General features: G+C 41.1%; 1 protein-coding gene across 2 annotated transcripts in view; it reads right to left on the bottom strand.

Moving 5' to 3' along the window:
• Positions 1-276: 276 nt before the first annotated feature.
• Positions 277-25,649, bottom strand: part of SLC1A3 (solute carrier family 1 member 3) — an 82,259-nt gene continuing 56,886 nt past the window's right edge. The window contains exons 4-11 of one of the 2 annotated variants that reach the window (XM_039250529.1): positions 19,604-19,808; positions 16,752-16,794; positions 13,162-13,454; positions 10,290-10,523; positions 9,549-9,743; positions 6,252-6,386; positions 3,727-3,959; positions 277-649 (exon numbers count right to left, since the gene is read on the bottom strand). In XM_039250529.1, the coding sequence (XP_039106460.1) occupies positions 3,755-3,959; positions 6,252-6,386; positions 9,549-9,743; positions 10,290-10,523; positions 13,162-13,454; positions 16,752-16,794; positions 19,604-19,808 (1,310 nt within the window). In that variant the 3' untranslated portion in view covers positions 277-649; positions 3,727-3,754. Of the gene's footprint in view, positions 650-1,695; positions 3,960-6,251; positions 6,387-9,548; positions 9,744-10,289; positions 10,524-13,161; positions 13,455-16,751; positions 16,795-19,603; positions 19,809-25,649 lie in introns of those variants that run through there. The other variant, XM_039250527.1, reaches the window with a different exon arrangement.

The following is a 25,649-nucleotide window of genomic DNA, read 5'->3' as shown; positions in this document are numbered from 1 at the left end:
GGGTGGGAGCAGAGGCTGCGCTCGGCCACCGAAGCCAGATGATTGACAGCAGCCTCGGGTCAAATGCCCAGCGGCGGCCCGGAAAGAGGGCTCCCGACCCCCCCCCCCCATTCACCCTCCCCTCCAGGATGCTCCTCACTCAGCTCCCATCCAGCGGGAAATGAACCCTCCCTCTAAGCTCCCGGCAGACCCACGCAATTAGCAGCACTAAAATCTCTTGTTTTCGTCGTGGTGCGTATGAATAAAGACTTACGAAAAAGGATTTTACTTGGAGAGTGAGACTTTTTAACTTGGGAAAGGGAATCCTGCTTGAGGAGAGCCAGTGGTGCCGAAGGGATACATAGGAGAAAGGGAAGCACAGCTTCTCAAAGTGTAGGATTTAAAAACTTGGTTAGAAATGTATTTACTTATCAGAAACATTTTTAAGAAGTTAAAAGTGTTGTTATATTTGTGAACAGATCTGTGACGACCACACCTAGGGATCTATGTTCTCCTTCTCCATCATCCTCTGCACTTCGCCTCCCCCCCAAAACCCCAGGCCATAAAGTCAACACCTTGACAAAGCTGCTGTGTCTCCACAGACCTCCCACAGGCTGATATCCAGCTTCTCAGGCTTGCACTCTGGAAAGGGTGGAAAACCCAGCTTCGGCTGCGGAAGTGAGAAAAAAGCCTGGTGATTACAGGAGGAAGCATTTCCTAGCACTGGACTGATTTTTTGTGGCACTTCCCAGAATGCTTCTGTGTCCAGAATGTCCTAACACATGTCCAGATATGGGTTCCCTCAAAGTGGCCAGCACTGGTTTGGTTCCCCCGGGCTGTGAACAGTCTCCTTTCACTTCCCCAGTCAGCTATTTGAGTAACACAGATGCCTTGAAATAAGTTGGGATGTATTGATCAAACGCTGATTTGTAAATTTTTTGGTCAAAAGATCCTTCAGAGAAACAGATGGAAATTAAAATTTCTACCCCAGAAAAAGGAAAATGCACAAAGCCTTCCCCTCAATTTCAAGGGTTATGCAAACCCTTGAAGACTGAAGCCTTCACATCCATGACCTAAGGGTTTCCAGACTCTCCTTTCGGGCCTGTCCTCTGGCTGTTACTCACAGGTAGAGGGTCAGATTAAAGAGTCTCCAGACACAACCCCAACCTGGGCATTCTATAATACTGTCTGCCTTTTTTTTTTTTTTTTTAATTAAAAAGCCTAAGGGGGGAAAAAGCAGTAGTCCACAAGTTGTTCTTTATGAAAAGAAAGGTTTACTAGCACAGAGGCTGCTTCTGAAACATCCCTTGAGCTCTTATTCAGCTATTTTCACAAATGGCAGCAGTAATCACATAGATAAATCTACCTAATTTGAAGGTAGGGCAGGAAATTACTTTTTTGGGAGAATCAACGGTGGCATTACACTTTTCTAATCCCCACGTGGAAATGACTCAATTTCTCTGAGAAATTTATGTGGACAAGTAAGTGCAGGCTGTTACGGCAAAGTGGTTCCCTCACAAAGTCTAGTTCTAGGACTTGGGCCGGGAGAGCACGCATCCTTCCTCATTTTCTTGTGACTTCTCTGCACCCCCTCCTCCCCAAGCTGCACCCCCTCCTCCCCAAGATCTGCAAGCTGTCCCTCCCTAGCATTGCCCTGAGCTTACTGCAATACTTCCACGAACGGTAACTTTATGGGAATAACAACAACATACAAAATTATAATGTAAAACTAATTTTTTTCTTTATTGAAAATACATCTACAAAGTAATGGTTCTCAGTCCATACAGGGTGCATGTTATATGCAGAGCCCATGATGGGCTGGCGAGAGGATCATCTTAGAGGGCTTACTTTCCATAAGAAATGGTTAGTATAAAAAAAAGATCACACCGCATAACAGAATTAATTTGACATGATTAATTTTTGCTCTACTGGTGTCGTGAGATGACAGCCATGTACATGAACTCTCGTAGTGTATCTCCCAAACAGAGCCTCGGCGTTAAATGGTTACTCCACCACAGCCTAACGTTAACTTTTGTACACACGTAATGCTCGTGATCTCTATAAAAAATATCTCTAATTGTGTATCAGAGAGTGTATGTCTAGATTTCCAGTCTGTTAGCATAATTAAACCCATTCTTCACCATTTTCGGTCAGAAACTCAAACACAGCTGGTATTGTCTGACAGCTCCCACTTCATGTCTTTGACCGAATGAATACTCCTTAGGGGGTAAAAAATTAATCTCCTCTAAACCTGGGAGCTGCCTCGCCTGAGACTAATGCCCCTGCTGTTTTTTTCTTGGAACCACATTGACAGTGTCTTTATACTGATTCATCTTCTACCATTTCTCTCAGGGACACAAACAAAATAAAACCAAACCCCACTCCGGCTGAAGGTTTTGAATGATTTGGTAAGTGGAATTCCAACACAAAGAAATATCTTGTTTCTCTTGTTCTAAGAGCTTCTGATTATAGTCACAAACCTTTTCAAATAAGAGACCACCCACCCAGCTCATGCCCTCTATTAGAGAGAAAGCTTATTCATTTGACTTCTTTAAAATATATATAAGAAGTGACCTTATGTTTTCATATGCAGATTTCCTGGGGGGATGATTTTGAACTGAAGAGAAAAAGTGTTTCAGGTTAAAAAAAAAAAAAAACAAAAAAAAAACAAACCGAACTTCTCCTTTTAAAATTCTTCCTTAAAAATGGTCTATAAATTTTGGTGTTCTAAAATCCTCTGTATAATGTCAACTGTGCTCCGTTCTTTCCTGCCTGGCTCTTTAGTGATCCATGGTAAGACACTGAGCACGCTCGCTAGTTGCTAGTCTTACATTTTACCTTCTAAAAGTCTATAGTCAGTTGAGGAGTGGTGGGAGACATCCAGCTCAGAGAAGTCCCTTCGGTTTGGGAAGAATAGGAAAGAAGGGAATATTTCCCTTATTGGGAAGAACTGAGCAGAGCTTCTTAAATAATTCCACTCCCGAAATGGCCTCCAGCCTGGTGACTTGCATAACTGATATTCTGGACACAGAACCTGGTAAACCGTACAGCCATCCCTCCCCTACTTAGAAAGGTTCATTCCCAATAAATGTCCTTTCTGAAAGTCCCATGCTCCATGGAATTATACTTGGAACAGGATGTTCCAATGGAAGGTAAGGGGTAGACTCTTCCATGATGTCACAGGATGTTTGGGCTAGAAGAGACTGTAAAGGCATCCAGGGAACTCACTCATTTTATGGATGAGAACACTGAGGCCTAGAAAGCAGATGTAACTTGCCCATGGCCACATGGAAATTTCACGTTTAAGTGCCCCCTCACAGGTGTGCTAGGTGAGTATTCATATTGTCTTGCTATTAATAACATCAGAACACAGATCGGCAGAGAAAGGGAAAAACCCTTCTACTGTCCCATTTGATAACTGATTGTAGTTTATCAAGCTGTTTTGTTTTGATACTAAAACTGAATTGTATTCTGAAGGATTTTTAAACTTTGCAAGCTGATTTAAAAGCTTGTTTTAGCCTACTATTTGTTTGACTCTTCACCTTATAAAAGAAATCACATTTACAGTTTTGTGTGTCACACAAACTTGTAAGATCTGATCTGACTTGCAAAATCCTCCCTTGTTTTTGGATGAATCCGTCCCAATCCTATCAGTGTATTATGCAGGACAAGGGAGGTAAGGGGCTCACTGGAGAGAATGAGTTGTAAGGAGATGGAAACATTGTACAATGGTTTGCAAACACCTGCCTCTCAAGAAAGCTTTTTGTGTGTTAGTCTACATCTTGGTTTCACTGTCCATGGGTTTCTCAGTTTCGCTTTCCTGGGCAATCAGCTGATAGGGTTTCTTCATTTCATTCTCTTCGATGACGGAGTTACCCATTTCTACATCTCGGTTCTTCAGTTCATGTCTTGACAAGTGCTCCACAATGCCAGCTCCCAGAGAATCTCCCAGCACGTTGGTGGTGGTGCGGAGGCGGTCCCTGGGGTGTGGGGATGGGGGGCGGGGAGGAAAAATGGGGCTCCTGTGAACACCATGCTATTTCAGCTCGGATTGTGAACCTGCAGCTAAGTCTCTAGAGGCATCTTTTAAAGTTCTGCTTGGTGTATCCACCAGCTGCAACATCACATAACACACACATAATGTTTACAGTAGTTACTAAAAGTTATAGTTATAATATAGGGATATATAGATTACCAGTGTTCAGTTCCTACTTCCAGTACCAACAGTGGGTAATGACCCTTCCCTTTCGCCTTTTATTTAAAATTTCTCTTTGCATCTCTTTCCTACAATTCACCTTCCTTTATATCAGCCATTCTCAAAGTGTGATCCAGAGACTCCTGGAGGTGCCTGAAGTCAAAACTATTTTGTTATTTTTTTTAATGTTTGTTTATTTTTGAGAGAGACAGAGAGAGGGGAGAGTGTGAGTGGGGGAGGGGGAGAGGCGGGGACAGGATCAGAAGCAGGCTCCATGCTGACAGCAGTGAGCCTGATGTGGGGCTCAAACTCTCGCACTACAAAAGCATGATCTGAGCCAAAGTCTGATGCTTAACCGACTGAGCCACCCAGGCGCTCCAAAACTATTTTCATGGTAATGCTAAGATGTTATTTGCCCTTTTTGTTCTCATTTTCTCATGAATGCCTGGTGGTTTTGTAAGGACTACAGCATAACACAAAAGATACCACAACAGATTCAATGCAGAAGCAGTTAGGAGACTCCAGCTGTCTTGTATTAAGCCAGACACTAAGGAGATTTCCAAAAATAAAATAAAATAAAAGGGTATCATTCCTTTCCTGAAATTTTTGGTTTGGTAAATGATACTTTTTTTGGCAAAAATGTTATGTTAAGATTTAATGAATTTATTATTATAACTTTAAATGAATTTAGCATTTAAAAAATGTCTGGTTTTGGGGGTGCCTGGGTGGCTCAGCCGGTTAAGCATCCAACTTCAGCTCAGGTCATGATCTATGGTCTGTGAGTTCAAGCCCCGTGGTGGGCAGTGTGTCGACAGCTCAGAGCCTGGAGCCTGCTTCGGATCTGTGTCTTCCTCTCTCTCTACTCCTCCCCCGCTTGCACTCTGTCTCTCTCTCTCAAAAATAAAATAAAAACATAAAAAAAATTTTAAAAATCCCGTTTTCCTAATATGATAAATATTGATAGACATAATTGATATAGATAAAAGCTTTTTGGATCCTTAGTAGTGTTTAAGTGTAAAGGGATCCTGAGGCTAAAAGCTTTGAGAACCATAGGTTTACACTATAGAAGTCCTCACAATAGTTGAGTGCCAACCGTGGGTCCAACAGTGGGCCAAATGCTTCCCATGCATCATTGCAGATAATCCTCAAAACACCCCTGGGAGGTGGATGGCATTATTATCTCCATTTTACAGAGGAGAAAACTGGGGTGACTGGCAAGGCTGTCCAATGTCACACGGGGCTGGGATGCAAACACATATCCAAGTGACTGTGGGACTCATGCTCTCAACTGATTACCCTCCTCCCACTTATCGTGCTTTGAACACACCGGTGAGCTCCCCATGACCCTTCTAGTGAAGGAAACATACAGCTGACTCCAGCATCTACTGGATCCTACTAGGCATTCACTTTGGGCAGCCTGTGAAAAAATGCTTGTGCAAGTGAAAGGGAATTTATGAGAGAAAAGAGGCAGATAATATCAGCTGGAAAGTTGAGGGGAACATGGAAGAGGGCTGGGCCCACCAAATTAGGGTCTGAGGGGATGGGGGGTGCCTTCCTTGGAACTTTCCGCAGAGCCAAAAGTCACCTCTGCTTTATGACACTCGTTCTCCTCCCACTGCACGGCTGCCCCTCTCCCTGCCGGGTTCGGATGCACACATCTGTGCTGCATTACGCCATTGGAATGGGAAGCACAAGGAAAAGGGCCTGAGCCAGCGTGTGGGGCCTGTAGTTCTGTTCTCGCCACCACGGGGATGTGTTGTGCAATTCAGAAAATGCCTCGCTGATTTATGTGGGCTTTGTAGACAGCCGGTTTCCCAATCGCCGGATGGCTTTATGGAGTGAGAAGTGTAGTTGCCAGATGTGCCCCCTGGGCTGATAAGGGAGCGAGTGCGCTTGGCGTCTGGGACGTGGTCTCCAGATAAGGGCAGGGACCCGGCGGTGAGGGCAATTTAATTACATACCAAGCTGCCCCTGCTGGTGGAGCCCTTTGGGCGGGTGTGCCAAGCTGCCTGGTTCCTTAGAGAGACAGAGCGGGTCCCTGCGACAGCAAGCCAGAAGGCAGCTGAAGCATACTCACAGAAACCAGTCCACGGCGATGATGAGTGTGATGTCGTCGGTGGGCAGGCCCACGGATGTCAGCACAATGACCATGGTGACCAGGCCCGCCTGAGGAATCCCAGCTGCCCCAATACTGGCAGCTGTGGCTGTGATGCTGTTGAAAGAAGTCCCCGAACATAAAACATTTGTACACATCTCCCCAAATAACAGACCCTGGAAACTGCACAGCAGCAGTGTCCGAACTTGCCAAGTGAACAGAAGATGACATGTTTTAGAAAAATTTAAATAAGAGTGTAAAAAACCTTGCTGAGCTAACAATAATGTTAGCTAGTATTTATCAAGGGGTTATCATGTGCCATCTAATAAGCTAAGCGTGGCTTTTCCCATTTGATTCTCACAACAACTCTTAAGAAGTTGGTCCAATTATTACAACCATTTTTTAATGAAGAAATTGGTAGCTATATACTTTTTCACAAACCTGGAAATATTTTATAAGGTCTAAAATACTGCAAAGTTACAATAACAGTTTGTTTCCAATAATTCTGTCCAAGTAGAAGATTGTAAAGATACTGAACTTGTATGGTTAATGTGGTCAGAAAAACAAATCAAAGTTATTAATGCAAAAGCAAGAATGATTTATGAATAAAGTTCTGTATGACTATAAATATTTTTTATGGAGGCAGTGTTGACCTGATTTGTAAGGCATCCAACCTTTCTAGGACTTTGTTAAATACCTATTTGATTTAGGCTGATGTGAGAATGTGGAAAATGTTTTATAAAGTATTACTTAGACATAAAGTAGAATTAATAAAGCAGTACATCTGTGGAGGAAACATGGTTCCCCCATATTGTTCCTCTTCTGTGGTACTAGAATGGTTAGTTGGTAAATGGCTGTTCAGAATGAAGACTACATTTCCCAGCTCCCTTGAAGCTCAGACTGAGTTCTGGCCAATGAAATATGGATGAAAGTGATCAAGTACCTTGCATGCTATGCCCTCCTCCTCTCCCCAGTGGCTAAGATTTGGAGGTGGTGATGAGCCATCGTGGACCTCCTGGATGAGGGTAACACCCCAGCCTCAGTCCCTTACACTGTAAAACACCTACCAGCCTTGAGGGCTTTGTGGAACAGAGCTGCTCCATATGAGAAAGAAATGCAGGTCCATCTTAAAGTCACTCTTATTGTTCTTATTATTTTTTTTACTCTGTCACATGCAACTGAACTTTTTTTTTTTTTTTTTTAAATAATGCAGGGCTTTTCAGCTGGTATACCACAGTATGCCCAAGAATAGGTTATGGATGAGCTGATACCGACCTCCCAGTGCCAGTGTAGCCAGATTGCACTCAGGACTCCCAGAGCCCCCAGCCCACTCACTTCTGGCCATGATCGGCCTCACTTTTTTTTATCCTCACGCATCCTACAACTATTAGTATTCTCCAGTAACTCAAAGCATATACATGGAGTCTAATATAACTTATTTCTAAATAAACATATGTGTGGATACACACAAAAGGTGGGGGAATGGAGAGATTGAAAACAGACTAAAATGACATAAAAACCAAATGCAAGACATAGATACGGATTATATTGTAGTCTAGGGGGAGAAGCTATAAAAGATATTTTGGGGGCTACTGGGGAAATTTGGATAGAGAGTGGGTATTCTGCAAGTATTTTAATGATTCTTAGTATTGTGGTTATGTAGAAAATGATTCTTTTTTTTTTTTTTTTAAATGTTTTTATTTATTTCTAGGAGAGAGAGAGAGACAGCATGAGCAGGGGAGGGTCAGAGAGAGGGGGAGTCACAGACTGAAACAGGCTCCAGGCTCTGAGCTGGCAGTCAGCACAGAGCCCGACGCGGGGCTCGAACCCACGAACCGCAAGATCATGACCCAAGTGAAAGTCGGACGCTTAACCGACTAAGCCACCCAGGAGCCCCTGTAGAAAATGATTCTTATTCTCAGAAGATCCACGTTGGACTCTATATATGTGAAATGTAATGAAGGTAGAGAAAGAAAAGCAAAAAATGGTAAAATGTTAACAATTGTTGGATCTGGGTAGATGTCTGTCATCATTTTATTTCAACTTTCCCATTTGTAAGACAGTTTTTATAATAAAAAGTTGTGAAAACATCTGATTTATTTTGATATCCAAATAAGTTGCTGATAATAATTACACACATACACTGAAGAGCAGGGTCTGATCTGGACTGTGAGTCTCTCTTACAGTTACTTATTGGTCTGTTGTGCATAACTGACTTTCAGTAAGTAAAAGTAGGAGATTCTAATCACATATGCACGTGGATATGCATGGGCTAGTGCCAGAAGAATACAAAAAAAAAAAATAAGCAACAGTGGTTGCGTCTGGAGATGGAAGCTAAACAATTAGGGGAAGGTGTGGAAAGGTAAATTACCTTTCACCAGACACCTCAAATACGATAGTTAAAAAAAGTAGTCTGCAGAAATAAAATTCTCAACCTATTTGTCAACGTGGCCTCTCCTCTATTTTATAGTGCCTAAAAATTAACCCAAGAGAAAATGTTAATCCAGTTTTTCAAATGTATTTTTTGATACTGTCAATAAAAGCTAACACATTTTGGGGCACCTGGGTGGCTCAGTCGGTTAAGCGTCTGACTTTGGTTCAGGTCATGATCTCACAGTCCGTGGGTTTGAGCACTGCATCAGGCTCTGAGCTGTCAGCACAGAGAGCCTACTTCAGATTCTGTGTGTGTCTCTCTCTCTGCCCCTCCCTCACTCCCTCTCTGTCTCCGTCCCTCAAAATAAAGACATTAAAAAAAAAAAAAGCTAACACATTTTAATGTTGTTTCAGATTGAAGTATAATCTAACATTTTTTAAAAAGAAATATCCATCTTATGTATGCTGTAGATTTTAAAAGAGCTAGATGTTTTATTGATGGTACATTGATAAACAAATCAATCCAATGGCAAGCAGTATGTATGGTATCATCCCATTAATTAGAAAAAAAGTGTGTGTGTATCTAGGCACTAGAAAATGTTTTTGTACCCCAAATATTAACAGTGGTCACCTATAGAAAGATGGTGGGTAAAAGTGGCAGGCAAGTTACATTTTTTACTATCTACATTTCTATATTATTAGAATTTCATTATTAATAAATGTATACATCTATAATTTTAAAAACAAAAATATCTAAGTATCAAAAGTAAAGCTATTGCCACAAACCCCCAACCTCCTATTTATGTATGATACACTTTCCAACAAGTTTCTTTATCCAATCCCTGATCACCATCTCATCATATAAAGTGATTCTTAAGCAAATGTTGTGTAGAACTTTCCTCCTACCTGATTGTAATAATCTGTCCAAAGTTCAGCTCAAAGTTGTTAACCTGAGCGATGAAGATGGCAGCCAAAGCCTCATAGAGTGCGGTCCCATCCATGTTAATGGTCGCCCCCACTGGGAGCACAAATCTGGTGACACGTTTGTCCACACCGTTGTTCTCTTCCAAGCACTTGAAGGTGATGGGTAGGGTAGCAGAACTGAGAATGGTTAAAAAAAAAAAAAAAAAGGTATGTCAGCTGACTGTCCAGATGGTTGAGACCATGACCATGTGTTTGGTAATTTGGACAGAGTTTCTTCCTCTCCCATGTCCTGATTTAAAGGGAACTAAGTCAGCACTTGTATAAATAGGGGATTAAGGTTAGCAACAGTGTGGGTCCCCTCACTGGGTTTTTTGGCAGCTCTCCTGCTCCTGGGTTCTTCTGTGATTATCCCCTATCCCCATGGCCTGTGCTGAGTGACTCTGCCATCTTTCTCTCTGGCAAAGGTCAACTGGAAGAGAGAGATGACAGTGGGCAGGAAGGGAATAGCTGATATCTGTTTGTCTCCCCAAAGGGTATATAGCCAACCATTCCCTCAATCCCAACTAGGTCTGATTAGCACCCAAGTGAAAAGACCAATTCGTATACCCGGACGTGTAAAACCCAGAACTGGTTCCCCCTACCCTCCCACCAGGGTTCTGGATCAAAGTTAAGTTTGAGCTACATTTTCTGATAGGAGTAAGCCACACATATATCCATATATACCTGGATGAGGTTCCTAGAGCCGTGATGAGTGCTTGCAGCAACCCTCCGATAAAGACCCAAGGGTTTTTCCTTGTCACCAAGAAGTAGAGGAGGGGCAGGACAATGACCGCGTGAATGAGCAGGCCGACGATGACTGTCACTGTGTACATGGCAAGCTGCCCCCCAATCACTCCCATGTCTTCCATCTCAACAATTTTCCCTGCAATCAGGAAGAGGATGCCCAGAGGGGCGTACCTATGTAGAAGCAACACACGCACAGTCGGAAGCCTGATCTCCAATGAGCTATTCCACAGAAACTACCACGTGACAAGAAAATGTGACAGGTGATTTCCACACTTTTTGTGCCCAGGACACTACTAGAACTTGCAGAAACTGTGAACTTCTTTTCTTTAAAGTTTATTTATTTTTGAGAGAGAGTAAGTGGGGGAGGGCCAAAGGGAGAGAGAGAGGGAGACACAGAATCGGAAGCAGGCTCCAGGCTCTGAGCTGTCAGCACAGAGCTGGATGTGGGGCTCGAACTCACGGACCTTGAGATCATGACCTGAGCCAAAGTCAGATACTCAACTGACTGAGGCATCCAGATACCCATTTTCTTCTTCTTTTTTAAATACAAATTTAAACATAAATAGCACATAATAAGACTTTCCTCTTAGAATTTCTTTGGGCCACATTTTTTCCCCCTGAGCCTATGATAAAAGACAGGTACAGAATTTTGTTTTTTTACTCACCTCTTTCCTACATCATTCTCCTTTCATCTCATCTGAGTCAGTTTTGTGGTCCTCAGATGCCACCCAACTCCCCCTGCCTTATGTTCTCCTTCTAAGTACCCTGCACAGTCAGAATCCATCGAACCAACATCCAGACTTTTTGGGAGGGTTTCCCATGTCAGAGCCTGCTTTCCAAGTTAAAGCAAGATGCACATAATGCCATTTCAGTGTTTTAGATTTGCAGTCATCCTTCTTAATCAAAGTCTGTTTTTATTATTTTTTCCTGTATTATATACCACTTACACTATTACTCAGAATTAGTCTTCAAGTCGACTTTTAAGTAAATTTACTCTGAGTAAATTTCATGTTATATTGGCAATGGAAAACTAGTACCATTTCCCACAGATCGAAGGCAACCATATAATCAATTCAAAGCTATTAAAATTAACAATGTGTGTGTATGTACTACATGATCAGGTTACAGATGGTATAGTTAAGTAATTATCACCCACAGGCTGCTACTGACATTTGTGATCTTCCCCTGTAGCCTGGCAAGAGCGAACAACTGAGACACAAAACAACTTGTGCATATAGCAACCCCTGTTTCATCAAGGTGCTTCTGTCCTGCTTTCAAGTCCCTTTGACTGATGTATGCAGTGAACTACGCCCAAACTCATGTTACCAAAAACAGAGGGGCCAATCACCCTTAAGGAGAAAGGTCTGCTGGGAACTGTGGAGGTCTTATTTCAAGTTGAAAAATACAATGCTTCTTTTAAACGTCCTTTAAAAACACAGGCCAGGAAATTATAAGAGTACCTGTTTTCAGAAGTGTAATAACTCAAGGCTGATTATGCAGGCAAATGTACAGCTAGAAAAGCTACATGTGAGGTTCATTCAGCAGCCTTGAATGGGCTTCTTTCATAAAAGAGGTGAAAGGTGGAGGCATTTTCATAATATGAAGATAAATGTCCACTTTCAGCTCTGCCAGGATTTCAAAGGAGGGGCCCCAGGATTTCAATTGAGGGCTCCTATGGAGACCACATTCTGATCAGTCTTCATGCCTAAGTTCATATCCACCTCGTACAAGCTCCTGAAAAATGGATTTCTCTGGGCTTTGGTAGCAATAAGACAAAGGATATTTTTAATCATGTTGGTGAGGGCTTTTCTTATAAATGGATGCCTCCGTCCCTCCCGTGCCAAGAAGGAGTCTGGATTAAAAATAAAGGCTAAAGGGAAAGCAGCCCCCACATGAGGCCTAAACCAATCAAAGGGTTCTCTCCCAGCTGGCGAGAATTTACTTTCCACGGTCAATGTTCCTTTGTGGATTTAGTCTTTTCCTTTGTATCCTACTCTCAACTTTATTTGAAGGAAGTTTTGTTAATAAATTGTGGATTGGCATTCTAGAATATGTCTCATGAGTCCTTTAGGCAGGCCACAGAATTGCCATTTTATGTCTCTTTCTTAAGGCTGAAACGGAGGAGAGGAGATCTCACTTTTTCTGAAGGTCAAGGGGCCTCTACGTTTGCTTTTACCTCCACTGGGAATGCTCTTCCCCTGGCACTTTGTATGGCTAGCTTCTCCTAGTCAGATCTTGGCAACAAAGTCACCTCCTCAGAGGCCTTTGTGCACCATCCAAGGAAAATTTTATGCTTCTCCCCCTGTTGCTTTTTATCATATTGCATCACATAAAAGAAAATATGCTATTTACTTTTTTTCACAGCACTTGTTAAAAGCACATGGTAGATGTGTGTGTTTATTTTCTATGTCCCTTAAAAGATATAAGCTCCAGGACATCCTTGTCTGCTCTCTTCATTGCTATGTCCAGAGTGCCTGGCATTATATGCTTGGTATACGGTAGACACTTAATAAATATATACTGAATGAATGGCTAAATAGATATGAAAGGATGAGGAACTGGATCTCATCAGCAATGGAGTAAAGAAGTAGACACCTTTCAAAAACAAGGAAGCAAACTTATTAAGAGAGACTTGCAGACAGGTTCAAGGCCACTACAAGCTCAGAAAAATCACTGATTTTCTTGTGTTTACTCAAGTGGGATTGTTGCAATTGGCTATCCTGCCTGGTGGCATCTTCCTCAGTACAGAACACATGTTGATGGTAATAAGCATCTGGATACAGTGTATGTAGCTAATGGAAATACGTACCACATTATCACTGCTACCAATCTCATGATGGCTTCATTCAGAGAATCAAAGAACTCTTTCAGGGCTTGCCCCTGCTCTTTCATGTTTCCAATCACAAATCCAAAGCACATGGAGAATACAACTAGTCCAAGGGCATTGATCCCATTCACAGACCCTGGAACTGGGACCAGCTCCTCTGTGATCCTTGTAAGAGTCTCCATGGCCTCTGACACGTTGTTTATCACGGCACTCACAAGTGTTTCATTGGACTGGATGGGCACTCTAAAGCTTCTCTTCTCATAGTTGGTTTTAAACTTAAAAAGAAAAGGCACAACAGGGATGAAAAGTGATTTTTGTTTTCTTGTTTTAAAACTTTTCTGTTGTCCAAATTTTCTATAATGATATACATACCTTGCATCCAGAGAATAGTGTTGTATCTATTGTCTATCCATGTAGTCTGTGACAAACCTCTACTCTTTTCTCAGTACAGACACTTATAAACTCAAATACAAAGCAGATCATAATAGGAAAGAGATATCTGGCTGAAGATGTTCAACTAAACATATACATGTGCTTTTGTTTTTTTCTGAAACCCTAATAAAATGGGCTTTAAAAAAACTGTAAGTCCAGATATTCACAATAGTCCCTTTACTGGCTATAGGATCATGCTATGGGATCATGGACAAATCACTGAACATCCTTTAGCTCATATTCTGCAGCTGTGAAAGAGAAAGAATTGTGGTGGTTCTACCTCACAGGGTTGTTGTGATGATCAAATTAAGCAGAATATATGAGAACATCTTGTAAATTCTTAAGTACTACACTACTGTTGGCTAATGGTGCCCAGTAACAAAGCCCTTCAGGGACTAGACTTAGCTGGAGATTTAAGTGAATAGTAAAAATGTTAAATCCCATATGCACCCCAATGTTTATAGCAGCATTATTTACAATAGCCAAATTATAGAAGGATACCATGTGACTATTGACTGATGAATGGCTAAAAGATGTGGCATATATATATATACATATACATATATATATATATATATGTATATATATATATATATATATATATAATGGAATATTACTCAGCCATAAAAAAGTGAAATCTTGCTATTTGCAACAACATGGATGGAACTAGAGGGTATAATGCTAGGTGAAATAAGTTAGTCAAAGAAAGACAAATACCATATGATTTTATTCGTATGTGGAATTTAAGAAACAAAATAAATAAACAAAGGGGTAAAGAGAGAGAGGGAGAGAGAGAGACCAAGGGACAGACTCTTAACTATGGAGAACAAACTGATGGTTACCAGGGGGGAGGTCGGTGGGAGGATGGATTAAATAGGTAATGGGGAGTAAAGAGGACATTTATCATGATGAGCACTGAATAATAGAATTGTTGAATTCACTATATTGTATACCTGAAACTAATATAACATCGTATGTTAACTAAACTGGAATTAATTGAAAATTTTAATAAAATTTTAAAAAATTTTAAAAATCCCCCATCAACAGTCTTCAAGGCACTTCTGATAATATTATTCTTAAGAACAGATGCTTGATTAAGAGTTGAGGATGACAACCTAACTCTCAGGTCAATAAAGGAGTTTCTCTTCTTATTCAAGATATGGTGTTTCCCTAATAGCTTCTGCATAGATGCCTCAGACAGAAGAAGTGATTATATGATTGTGACCATAAAACAATTAAGCCCATCCATCTATGATTTTAATGAGAGCAGAATTCCTGGCCTTTGTGTTGATGGTAGTCAAGGATCAGAAAGAGTAATAATGTACAGATGTTGACTGGATCTCCAGTCTAGAGGAAGAAAGCACAGCTGTACATGAAGTGCTGGGCCATTTCTCTACCAAGAGTGAATGGAGACTTTTTTGTCCAATGGGAAACCAACCACTATTCTCAAACAAGGACATGGCCAACTGTCAATACTGTGGACACATCCTTGAACAGTCAGTTATACTGGTTGTAATTCTAAGTAACAAAGAAACTGGTCCTTTTTGGTCTCTGATTCTAGTCAGCTCTCAAATCTCTATTTCATCAGGATGCTTATGCATTTTATGGATTGTCTAGAGTAGATTTCCAATCCTGGTTAGGCTTTCCTAAGCCTCCAACTTTCTTCACGTAGACACAGTTTGTAGCTGACAAAAATAGCAATCTTGTTTGCATTCTGGTCTAAGACAAATAGATCTGGGAAGATACATTTGCTTCCCTTTCAAAATCCTGTAAATGCAATCCCAAACCAAATACAATAAATCTGCTTGAGTCTGCACTTTTTCCAGTGCTGCTAGAAATCAGCATTTTTGATGTTGTCCATTGCCAGCTGACTAACTGGAATAGTCGGCCCCATGGTGCTGGGGTTGGCTCGTTGGATTGAAAGGGGTTTATTATTTATGGTTATTGCTGCTTTTGAATAAAGAAAGTTTGATTTTGGCTTCTTAAACTTTTTTTAAAGAAAGGATTTTGGTTGAATCTTGCAGCGTGTGCATGCGTTACCTATTAAAAATAGTCAACAAAAATTTTAAAAAGCGGGAGGACAAAGGGTGACTTGTATGTGTAAAACTTAGTCCTCCACGTGGTTGGGATTTTATTTTGTTTGTTTTACAGAGAGGGTTAGGGAATTACAACTAGGGTCAAGTAACACCATCTGGACAAATGTTTGGGAACTATTATTTAACCCAGAATGTCTAAGTGTTTTCCTTTTAACATTTTGGGCCACAAAGCTTTTTTATTCAGGTGAAGTCAGAATGAACTTTACCTTCTAACAGCAAAGAGTATTTGAATCCACAACACAGAGAGCCAAGAGCTGCTTGGATATGGGCTAAAAGGAACTGGACCTTACTGTAGCCTCCAGGGAGGCTCAAACCTTTCCAGGAAGCAGAATGTAGGAGCAGAAAGAGGAGAGAATTTGGAGTCAACACAATGGATTCGAATTCTGGATCTACCATTTGTAACTTGTGAGTTCTTGTGCCTATTAAACAATCCTTCTGAATCATCACAGACGAGTTTCCTCATCAATGAAATGAAGACGATGAGATCCATCATATTCATGTGAGGACTAAATAGAACATTAGTGCTTGGCACATAGCAGCATCCAATAAACGATGATGCCGTTTCTGATATGATTCCTCTTTTAGAATCCCTAAGGCCCTCAGGAGACTTTTAAAAAACAACCCATTCATTTTTTAAATTAAGCCCAGAAACTTGAATAATCTCCCTAATGTTTAAAGCAAGTTGTAGATGTATCTTCTACTGGAATGTGTTTGCTTGCTGGGCTTATGTGTGTGGAATGTGGAGGCAGGAAGAGGGGGTCCCCTGATTGGCTTTTTAAACAATTAACAGAGATTCAATGAGCTATTTGTATGTGATACATATAGCATCTGGTAACTAATAAGCCTTCAGTACAAGGTAAGACCTCCCCACACCCTGCAAATTCCCCAGAAAACCCTAGTGCTTTCCATCTGGTTGGCAAAAGAGCGTTTCTTATTGCAGAGAGATGGGAAAAAAATAAAAATAAAATGGACAAGAAGGTCCCACTCTGTTTGGTATGCCAAAGAGGAATTTCAAAAGTGAATTAGTGGCTATAGAGTGTTTACCTGTTTAAAGCAGGCTTCCACCAGATTTGGAGGGAACATATTCCTGCAAAGAAAATAATGGTCAGTTGAAAAAGTTCTCAAATATAAGTTGCTTCTTAAACACTTTTTCATTGTGTCTAAGGTGAAGACTGTATTGAACTAAGCAGAAAATGGGAAAAAAAGAAAGGTGTTGGTGGATTTTATGTCTTGTAATGGGACATATGGTCATCCCTAAGTGGGGCTCGTGTAGTTCATATTTTTCAGGGAAATCTCAAATTCAACTCATCTGTCCTTTTGTCAGACAGCAGGATTTTTCATTTGGTCATTATATCTTCAAATCCTGCTCCCAGGAAGAACCAAAGTGAGAATGGAAACAGCTTTGGTTCTAAATGTTCTGGTAAATTGAGGTATTATTTAATAGTGGCTATTTTGGTTTTGTGCCATGTGTCCAGGGACCAAATGTTCTGAATCACATGCCATTGTCAGACTGTGGACTTCTGTTCTCTACAGAGTCACCCCCAAAGGCCCTCTGGGGGGTGGGATATTTACTCCGAATTGCTGGAGCTTCCGAGGCTCCTTGGTAACCAACAGGGAGAAGGCCCACAAAACTTAAACTTGTGGTTCATGTGGCAAGGTTTGTCACTTTCTCAGAGCAGTGTTTAAGTTCATGAAACGACAAACTAGCTGGAGAGTCTCTAACCAGCTGTGTGACCTTGGCCAAGTCACTGCACCCATTCAGGTTTCCGTTGATTTATCTGTTGAAGAGGAGACTGGATTAAACTATTATTAGGGTTCCAGGGTTGAAGACTGTGGGAAGAGACATGGCCCAGGCAGTTGCAGAGCCTGAGATCCCAGAAGTTGTGTGCTATCAAAGTCATATTTTAAGGTTAAAAACTCTGGTCCCTTTCTTCTTACTTGCCTAGACCATCCTGTTTCCTTTTCTTTCCTGTCTATGCCCTGTGGGTCTGTTTTTATAAATCTTGATAGAAACGTGAGTTCAGGAGATTTCAGGAAAAATGCTCAAGCCAAGTGACTGGGTGGGGATAGGTTGGTCATACACCTGCCTACCAGTGGGGCAAGGAGAGGCAGAAATACACAGGATTCAGATGGATCAACCAGAACTGGGATGACAAGATCCAAATTCTTTAAACAAGGAGTAGAAATTATACAGAAAGAGATTATAATAAAATACTCCTAACCTAACCTACCTTATGGTAAAGTTCATTAAAAAATGGTGAAAAGCCTTAATTAATTTTATGAACTAAATAAAATCATAGCTATCATATAAAATAATGTTACATAGGGTGGCTCCTTACTTTCAGATAATCGTGATTAACTCCATAAAAAGGGCTTTCGAGAAGAGGCTCTATGGGGCTGGATTGGCCTTATCTACAGATGGTACAAAGTCATTCATGGTATAAATTCAGAAGTGCTGCTGAAGAGAGCCTTTGTTGCTCAAATCTCTCCTAAATCTACCTGCCACAGACCCATCCCTTGAGATGGCATGTGAAGTCAAGTCCCTAGGAAGAGTTTCTTTCAGATGATCACTGGGGGACCTTTTGAGGCAGGCATTTAAGATTGGCAAACCAGTCACTTTGTAAGGAAGTTGTATGGAAGGGAGGAAAGGACCATGTTTGGGGAGGATATACTGGGAAGGCTACATGGTGGAGAAATGCCAAGCAGGTGGGAATTCTAGAGGCCTGTGCTGGGGTATCTTCCATTTGTACTTCTAGACCCACTCTCCATCCTGCTCTGTGCCCTGGGAGCCTATGCCCTGGGTCGTAACATGTGGGCTCTCTTGCCTCTGGCTTCCTTTTGGGTTTGTTCAGTGGGATGTCTGACAGACGACAGGGTAGTGGGACATGGAAGTGGATATGTATAGTCTTCAGCTCTCTCTTTGACAGGTTGGGCAGCAGCACCCTCCCTCTAAATTAGAGCTATTATTCTTATCATAGGGCCTTTTCCCAAGACCACAGCTCTTCCTGCATTCCTTCCTTTGCCCCTCAGAGTTTGGGGTGGCAACAAAACAGCTTCCAATTGCCGTTAGTGCCCTGGTGTCTTACCACCCTTTGTAGGTCCCCTTAACCCTGTCTGTACCTTTGCAAACCCCTCTCAGGGATCCTTTTGAATATGCAATATGCTTCCTACCAGGATCTGACTGATAGAAGGGAAGGTGTGTAAAGAGAGCAAACAAGACGGTGCCAGGATCAGTCCTTGGTTAACTTCACAGTTTTGTGTGACATGACTCTGCCACCAAGTCCATTTCAAGAATTAGATAAGACTCATTTGCAATCGGTATATGGTTTGTACACAAAACAATGCCAAAGAAGCCACCCTTTAATCTCTTATTGCTGGTCTGCCAAATCCTTTCCTCATAAATGGTATAAGAGGAAACCCTTAAAACAGGTATGACCTGATGATCTTTAAAGTCCCTTCTGGACAGAAACTGTTGTGTATAATGGATGATGATACAGATGATAAGTTCTAAATTAGAAGAGTCCAATCCACAAGGCTATACTTGAATACAAGCTAGCCTTAAGCAGCAAGACTGGAAACAAGTAGGGTAAGACTTGTTAATATTCCAAGGTAAGCGGCACAGCTGAAAGAAGAACTGAGTGATCAGATTCTGAATCCTGAAAGCAGGGCACTCAAAATCTATATCCTCTCTCTGCTCTTCTCACCTCTTTCTCATTAGATCAGAAAATAAAACCTTACTTTAATTTCTGTTAGAAAGAAGTAAAGACGTGACCTTCATTTCAAAGCCCAGCAAGGCTGGTTAAGTTAGGCACCTGTTTTGTGGTGTGATTAGCTCCCCCAAATGAAGAGTTGGATGGTCAAAACATACCCAAAGGGATGGGCTTTCAAGGACGTACCTGATCAGGTCCAGGAAAGCGTCTGCAGCTGTCACTTGTACAATTTTGCCTTCTCTGTGCATGTTTTCCTTTGTGCCCTTCCCAGGATGGATGATGATGACAATGATTATGCCAATCACCACAGCAATGATGGTCGTAGTCATGTAATAGACTACAGCGCGCATTCCCATCTTCCCTGATGCTTTACTATCTAGGGCCGCCATTCCTGGTGAAGGCAAACAGAAGGAGATTTTCAAGAAGTCAGTCCAAGGAATCCTCCAGTGGAAGGTAACGGGAACAGTATTTCCTTCTACATCCCCCTACCCTCATCCCACCCAGCTATGGGAGTTTACACAAGTTATGAGAACTTGGCATCATCTTTAATCAAGGCATCATAAAAGGCGAAGGAAAAAAGCCATAGAATAGCTAGTCATCAGCTGTGTCAGCAAAACCTGATCACTCTTTTCTTGCCTCAAGAGTTGATTTCACATGGCTCTCTAATGACTTGAAAGGGCCATTCAATTCTCTCTTACGTTGTTACTGGTTGGGGAAGCTATGAGTATACATAGTGAGTAATGTGTGTTTATCTGTAAATGAAGAGCTATTTAAAACAATTTTTATATAACTTAAGTATATTTCAAGTCATTGTGGTGTCTCACGAGCAAGGATTAACTGGAACTAAATATTCTTCCAAAAAATTATTATTTTATATATGTACTTGGGAGTCCTTTTTGATGTCTTTATGCAAAATTGAAGCCATTATTCTGATCACCTACTAACTTAGCTTCAACTTGCATTTAAATTGGACATTACATTATACAGCCAAAGTTCTCAGATTCTCTGCAGTTTCATTTAATCTCATCAAAATTTAAAAAAAAAAACTTTTTTTTGGTGGGGTTCTTCTCATGGTTCCACCTCATCCCCTGGGCATGGAGTACCTCATCTCATGTTAAACATCTTCGCCCCCTCGTTTTCAGGACACTCTTCAAAGTCTACCTCAGGCGAGGTGTTATCCTAGGTAAAAAAGGAGGCGTGACTTTCAAGATTTCCCTTACTGCTCTAGTAAATGGAACACATCTTAATGCCTCTTGGGATGGAAAAAAATTGGAAAGGATACAAATCCCTCAAAAGATCAGATTCTAACAATATGGGCTCTTCTGTTTCATTAGCTATTTCTCCACTTTTCTTCTTTCCCCTCCCGAGTCCCACTAAAATTCTAAAATCCAATTATAGCATAATAATCCAATTATAATGAATTGGGACTATTTTCTTTACTGTTTAAAATTGTGTTTTTATAAATTGTATTAAAAGGTTATACTGTAGTCCAATCATCAGTATCAGATTCTAATAGTGGTTCAATCTTTAGATAGTAACCCTTTTCACATCAACATATTTAGAGTAAGGTAAAGAATTGGAAAAAATAGTATCCACTCTTGCCAGGTAGTTGGCTGGGTTTGCCCAAAAAATGTGATAGAATGGTAATGAGCTTGTATGGGAACTGAGGCCAGAGCTTTCAATTTATAATTTCATTTGCATTTGAACCCTATTGTTCATAATCAGCACTTATTATTATGCTTATGATATGTTCATATTTTTAACAACAACTTGTAACACAGATTTAAAAACACTTAAGTGACTGTCTCAGGTCCTGGTTAATAACAAAATGGAGTAGGAACTTGCACTTTGCTTTTATGTAAATAATTTTCCTGTACTTTCTGCCTCTGAGAAAACCAATTGCAGCTTCCACGAACAAAGAGGCCAACTTTGGCTTTAATGCATGAATTTAGCTTCTCATCCCCTTGCATTTCAAGAAACCCAGGACTAAGTATCCATATATTGAGATGATGCCACTTCAACACTTCACCAGTCTTAAAAATGGGCTAATCTGTTCTCAACGTGTCCCATCCCACCATTTTCATCGTTAGATCTGAATCACATCTCAAATATTTTGGCTTTCTGTGCCTGAAATAATTTCTCTCAGAAGGGGCCTGCTCTCTTGCCCATTATTGCCTGAGCTTGTCACCACTGAAGCCTGAAATTCTTCCGCGGCGAGTGGTGTGGGCACAAAAGGCCGGATATTTCTGCTAGGGGGTACCAGGCAGCAGTATTTTCTTCCTCCGAGATGCTTTCTTTCCCTCTCGCCTTCTATTCTGTGGTGCTGTTCCGTTCTCACGCCAACGCATCTCTGACGCTCCTGCCTATAGCTATTCAGAGAGAGCGCTAAGTGGTCAAGGCACAGCACTGGAAACCAAAGTGGCAAACAAAGGAAGGGGTTTAAATCTCCCTCCCTTCCACCATGGGATAGGGATGGGGGAAGTTATCCCACAATTCACAGCTACAAGGCTATCAACTCAGAGAAACAAATATTCTTATTTATAGAATTTTTTTTAATTTAGAAAATTAAAACCAATATGAAAGTATTTTCTCCATACTTTTAAATTCCGAAATAGCTGAAGACAACCACCAAAGCATTTTTTTTTTTCAGCAGTGAGCCCAGAAGGAGAATCAATAGTCAAATGAAAGGCCTCATCAACCTCTGTATATTGGCTCTTTTCCTTTGAAAGAGGATGAAGCAACAGCTGCTATTATTTCAGCCAAGGAGGGGTGTGTGTGTATGTGTTGGGGCGAGGGGAATATCTTCATTAACCAATTCTCCAGGCAGATCCTTTCCCAAAAGGGGGACTGGCCTGCCCACCTCTGCTCCTGGTCCTCGATTGCCTCCTCACTACCTGCTAACTCTGACCACTCCCCTCTTCCCTGTGACAGGCTTGGAAAACTAAAGGGAACACTGGGAACAAGGCCACACAGTGTCAGGAGGGCAAGAGCAGAATGGATGAGGACAGGCTGCTATACACAGGGCCTGGAAGAGAATGGCCCCGATGCTGGTGGAACCAGGAAAACAGAGGATGAGCTCTGGAAGGCAAAACCCAACACGGGCAGTGTCACTCTTCCTCTCCCAAACTCTGTGACCCTCTCTGCTCCCCAGCCTCATGAAATCTGAGACAAAGCTCTACATCAGAGACGATCCACACATGTCAGAGCATCTGGGGCCAAGGGTAAAGTACTAAATCACTTTGTAGAAAAGGGAACTTTGGCAGAAAGTGCCCTACATGTTTGGAAAGGGAAGGTTTTAATTGACCCTCGTCACTTTAAAATACATGGAAGAAAAGAGCATCAGGGCAAGGGAGACGCGAGGTCACCTGGGTATGTAGGTACTAATGGGAGTATGTTACAACAACTATGCATTTGTTAAACATACATTTAAGAAACACATTCCTGAGCAAGTAGTGAAGATAATGATCTCAACTGGTCTTTTTTTCTTCATTAGTGCTGGGCTTAGCTAAACCAGACCCATTCAAGACATCTTGACATCTTTACTAGGAAAAAAATCTGCCATCGGAATTGAGACCCTCTTAAAACCCAAGAAATACTATATTGTACAATTGCTACAAGTACCATGACTGGTCTTCCAGTGATAATGATGTGTTTGTTACGTTTATATGTTTTACATATTTTGAGTTAACTTTGGTGCTAGTTCACGAACTCATTCCAAAATCCCACCTCCAATCAATGTCAGATATTCATTTAATTTCATGTCAACTGTATGTTATAGATGATGTTGATATCATTTTAAAGGTAAATATACAGGAGTTCAGAGATGTTAAGTAACTTGTCCAGTATTGCATAGCTAGTAAATGGCAGCAGCAGAATTTGAACACACACTCCCAAGGGATCGCCCTTTCTACTATACCTCTTTTCTTATGGACAAGATAGGAGTCACCCACATTTCATTTGCTTGTTATCCACGCTAGCTTTCTCTAACTCTCTTGCATCTCTCAATGTTGAGATGAGTCAACTGGCTGGAGGAAAATTCCATGGAGGTGAGGTAACTGTGGAGAAACTCTGGCACATTACTCAGCATTCCCTACCTTAAGAGGAAGTGGGTTACAGTGGTCATGGAAGGACTAGCTAGAGAATTAATCAATTAGTACACATTTCTCACCATTCCTAGAAAAACAGCCAAGAGCATGTTCCAAAAGAGTGTAAAGGGTCATGGATACTTGGTAGCTATGGGTACATGAATCTTATTTTCCTTTCTAAAAATCAACCCATCAAGAATCACTCAGCAAGTTTATCTATACCATGGAATACTACATGGCAATGAGAAACAATGAAATCTGGCCATGTGTAGCAACATGGATGGACCTTGAGGGTGTTATGCTGAGCGAAATAAGTCAGGCAGAGAAGGACAAATATCATATGTTTGCACGTATAGGAGGATTAGGAGGAACTTGACGGAGGAACAAGGGGGAGAAGAAGGGCGGAAATGGTGGGGGGAAGGGAGAGAGGCAAACCATGAGAGCCTCTTGAATGCTGACAAAAACTGAGAACTGATGGATGTGGGGGGGAGGGGGGATGGGCATGGAGGAGGGCACTTTGGGGATGAGCACTGAGTGTTATGTAGAAACTAATTTGACAATAAACTATTTGTAAAAAAAAAAAAATCAGAAAAAAAAAAAAAGAATCACTCAGCAAGAAAGCAATCCATAGGTCATTTCTTCAAACCTATTACATGCTCACCAATGAGTTAAGCATCTAAGAGATCAAATGAGGGGCACTTGGGTTGCTCAGTCAGTTGAGGGTCCTACTCTTGATTTCGGCTCTGGTTGTGATCTTATGGTTCCGTTTGTGAGTTCAAGCCCCACACTGCACTCTGCACTGATGGTGCAGGGTCTGCTTGGGATTCTCTCTCACCTCTCTCTCTGCCCCTCCTCCTGCTTGAGCTCTCTTTCTCAAAATAAGTAAATAAACATTTAAAAAATAAAAGAGATCAAACAGGATGTTTTTTAGAATGTAAGTCTTAATCTAGACTTTGCTTCAGATACCTGAGTATTTTAGGCAGCAGTCACTTTGAACAGAGAGGAAGGAAGAAAAGAGAGTTTCTTAATGCAAATAGGTAAATACACATTTACCTCTTTATAAAGACAGCCTTTTGGTAATCAGTCAACATTAACAAATATGCACCAAATTCATGGTTTTGGTGGGATGGAGTGGGGAGGCAGTGTTTCATAAATATGCATGTGGAACTCTATACCTCTGTGTTGTAAATTAGGTTTCTTTCGGTATATTATTTGGTATGACTTCTTGGATAAATGAAGTATGTATTCAGCTAAGTGTAAAGGATAATATATAAATAATGTCAAGTTCTCAAGGCTCTATTATTTGCATGGATTTTATTCTCCCATCTGCTAAAAATCTATGTCTTATCTATTCTTGTGTCTTTTTATACTACTCCCAATAACTCCTGTCTCTGGTTTGAAAAACTGAAATTTAAGGAAGAAGACTTCTGTGATGAATTGTCCTCCTCCTACTCATTCTCATGGTGTTTCATTGTTCTTCCACGCCTGCTGGACCAGGCCCAGAAAGAACGTAAAAGGCGGGGGGCGGGGGGGGGGGATGGTTAAGTGCTGATTCAAGAATATTGTCTGTTTCAGTTTTTATTTTATTTTAGATGCACTCCTTCTCCACAATGGGCTTCTCAAATGCTCATCTAATGAAAGCCGCCTGTTCCCCATTCCTCCTAGAATTTCAAAATGGGCACACTTACAACAAGAAAACCAAGGATGAGCTCCAGCATGTACCTTATTCACTAGACTATAAGGTAATGAATTGTTAATAAGAAAGTTAAATTCTAAAACTACAATATACTTCATATTTATAGATTGAAAAATGATCTTTTGTGTCGTAAAGCAACTGCCCGCTGCTAAAGCAAGGGCACGCTGGAAATCTCCAAAAGGAGAGGGAACAAAGGGTCAAAAAGCTCAGAGGAAAGGCAGGGAGGCGGTTGGCTGGGGTGGGGAGTGACGGTAAAGTAAATCATTTTAAATCTAAAACTATGTTAAATTTTTCTTCCCTAAGATATTTTCTTCTGGCCCCTTTACAGACTAGTTAGTGAAAACAAAATATATAAAGTTCTATGATTCTATAGGTTCTGGAACAGAAGAATCTTTAAAAGTTATGTTAGCAAAGCTGGTAAAGATTATATCACAATTTTTGAATCACAATC

This window comes from Hyaena hyaena, unplaced genomic scaffold (genome assembly GCF_003009895.1).
Source record: "Hyaena hyaena isolate Hyena2069 unplaced genomic scaffold, ASM300989v1 scaffold_372, whole genome shotgun sequence".
Taxonomy (NCBI): Eukaryota; Metazoa; Chordata; class Mammalia; order Carnivora; family Hyaenidae; genus Hyaena; species Hyaena hyaena.
This window is presented reverse-complemented; position numbering and strand designations above follow the sequence as displayed.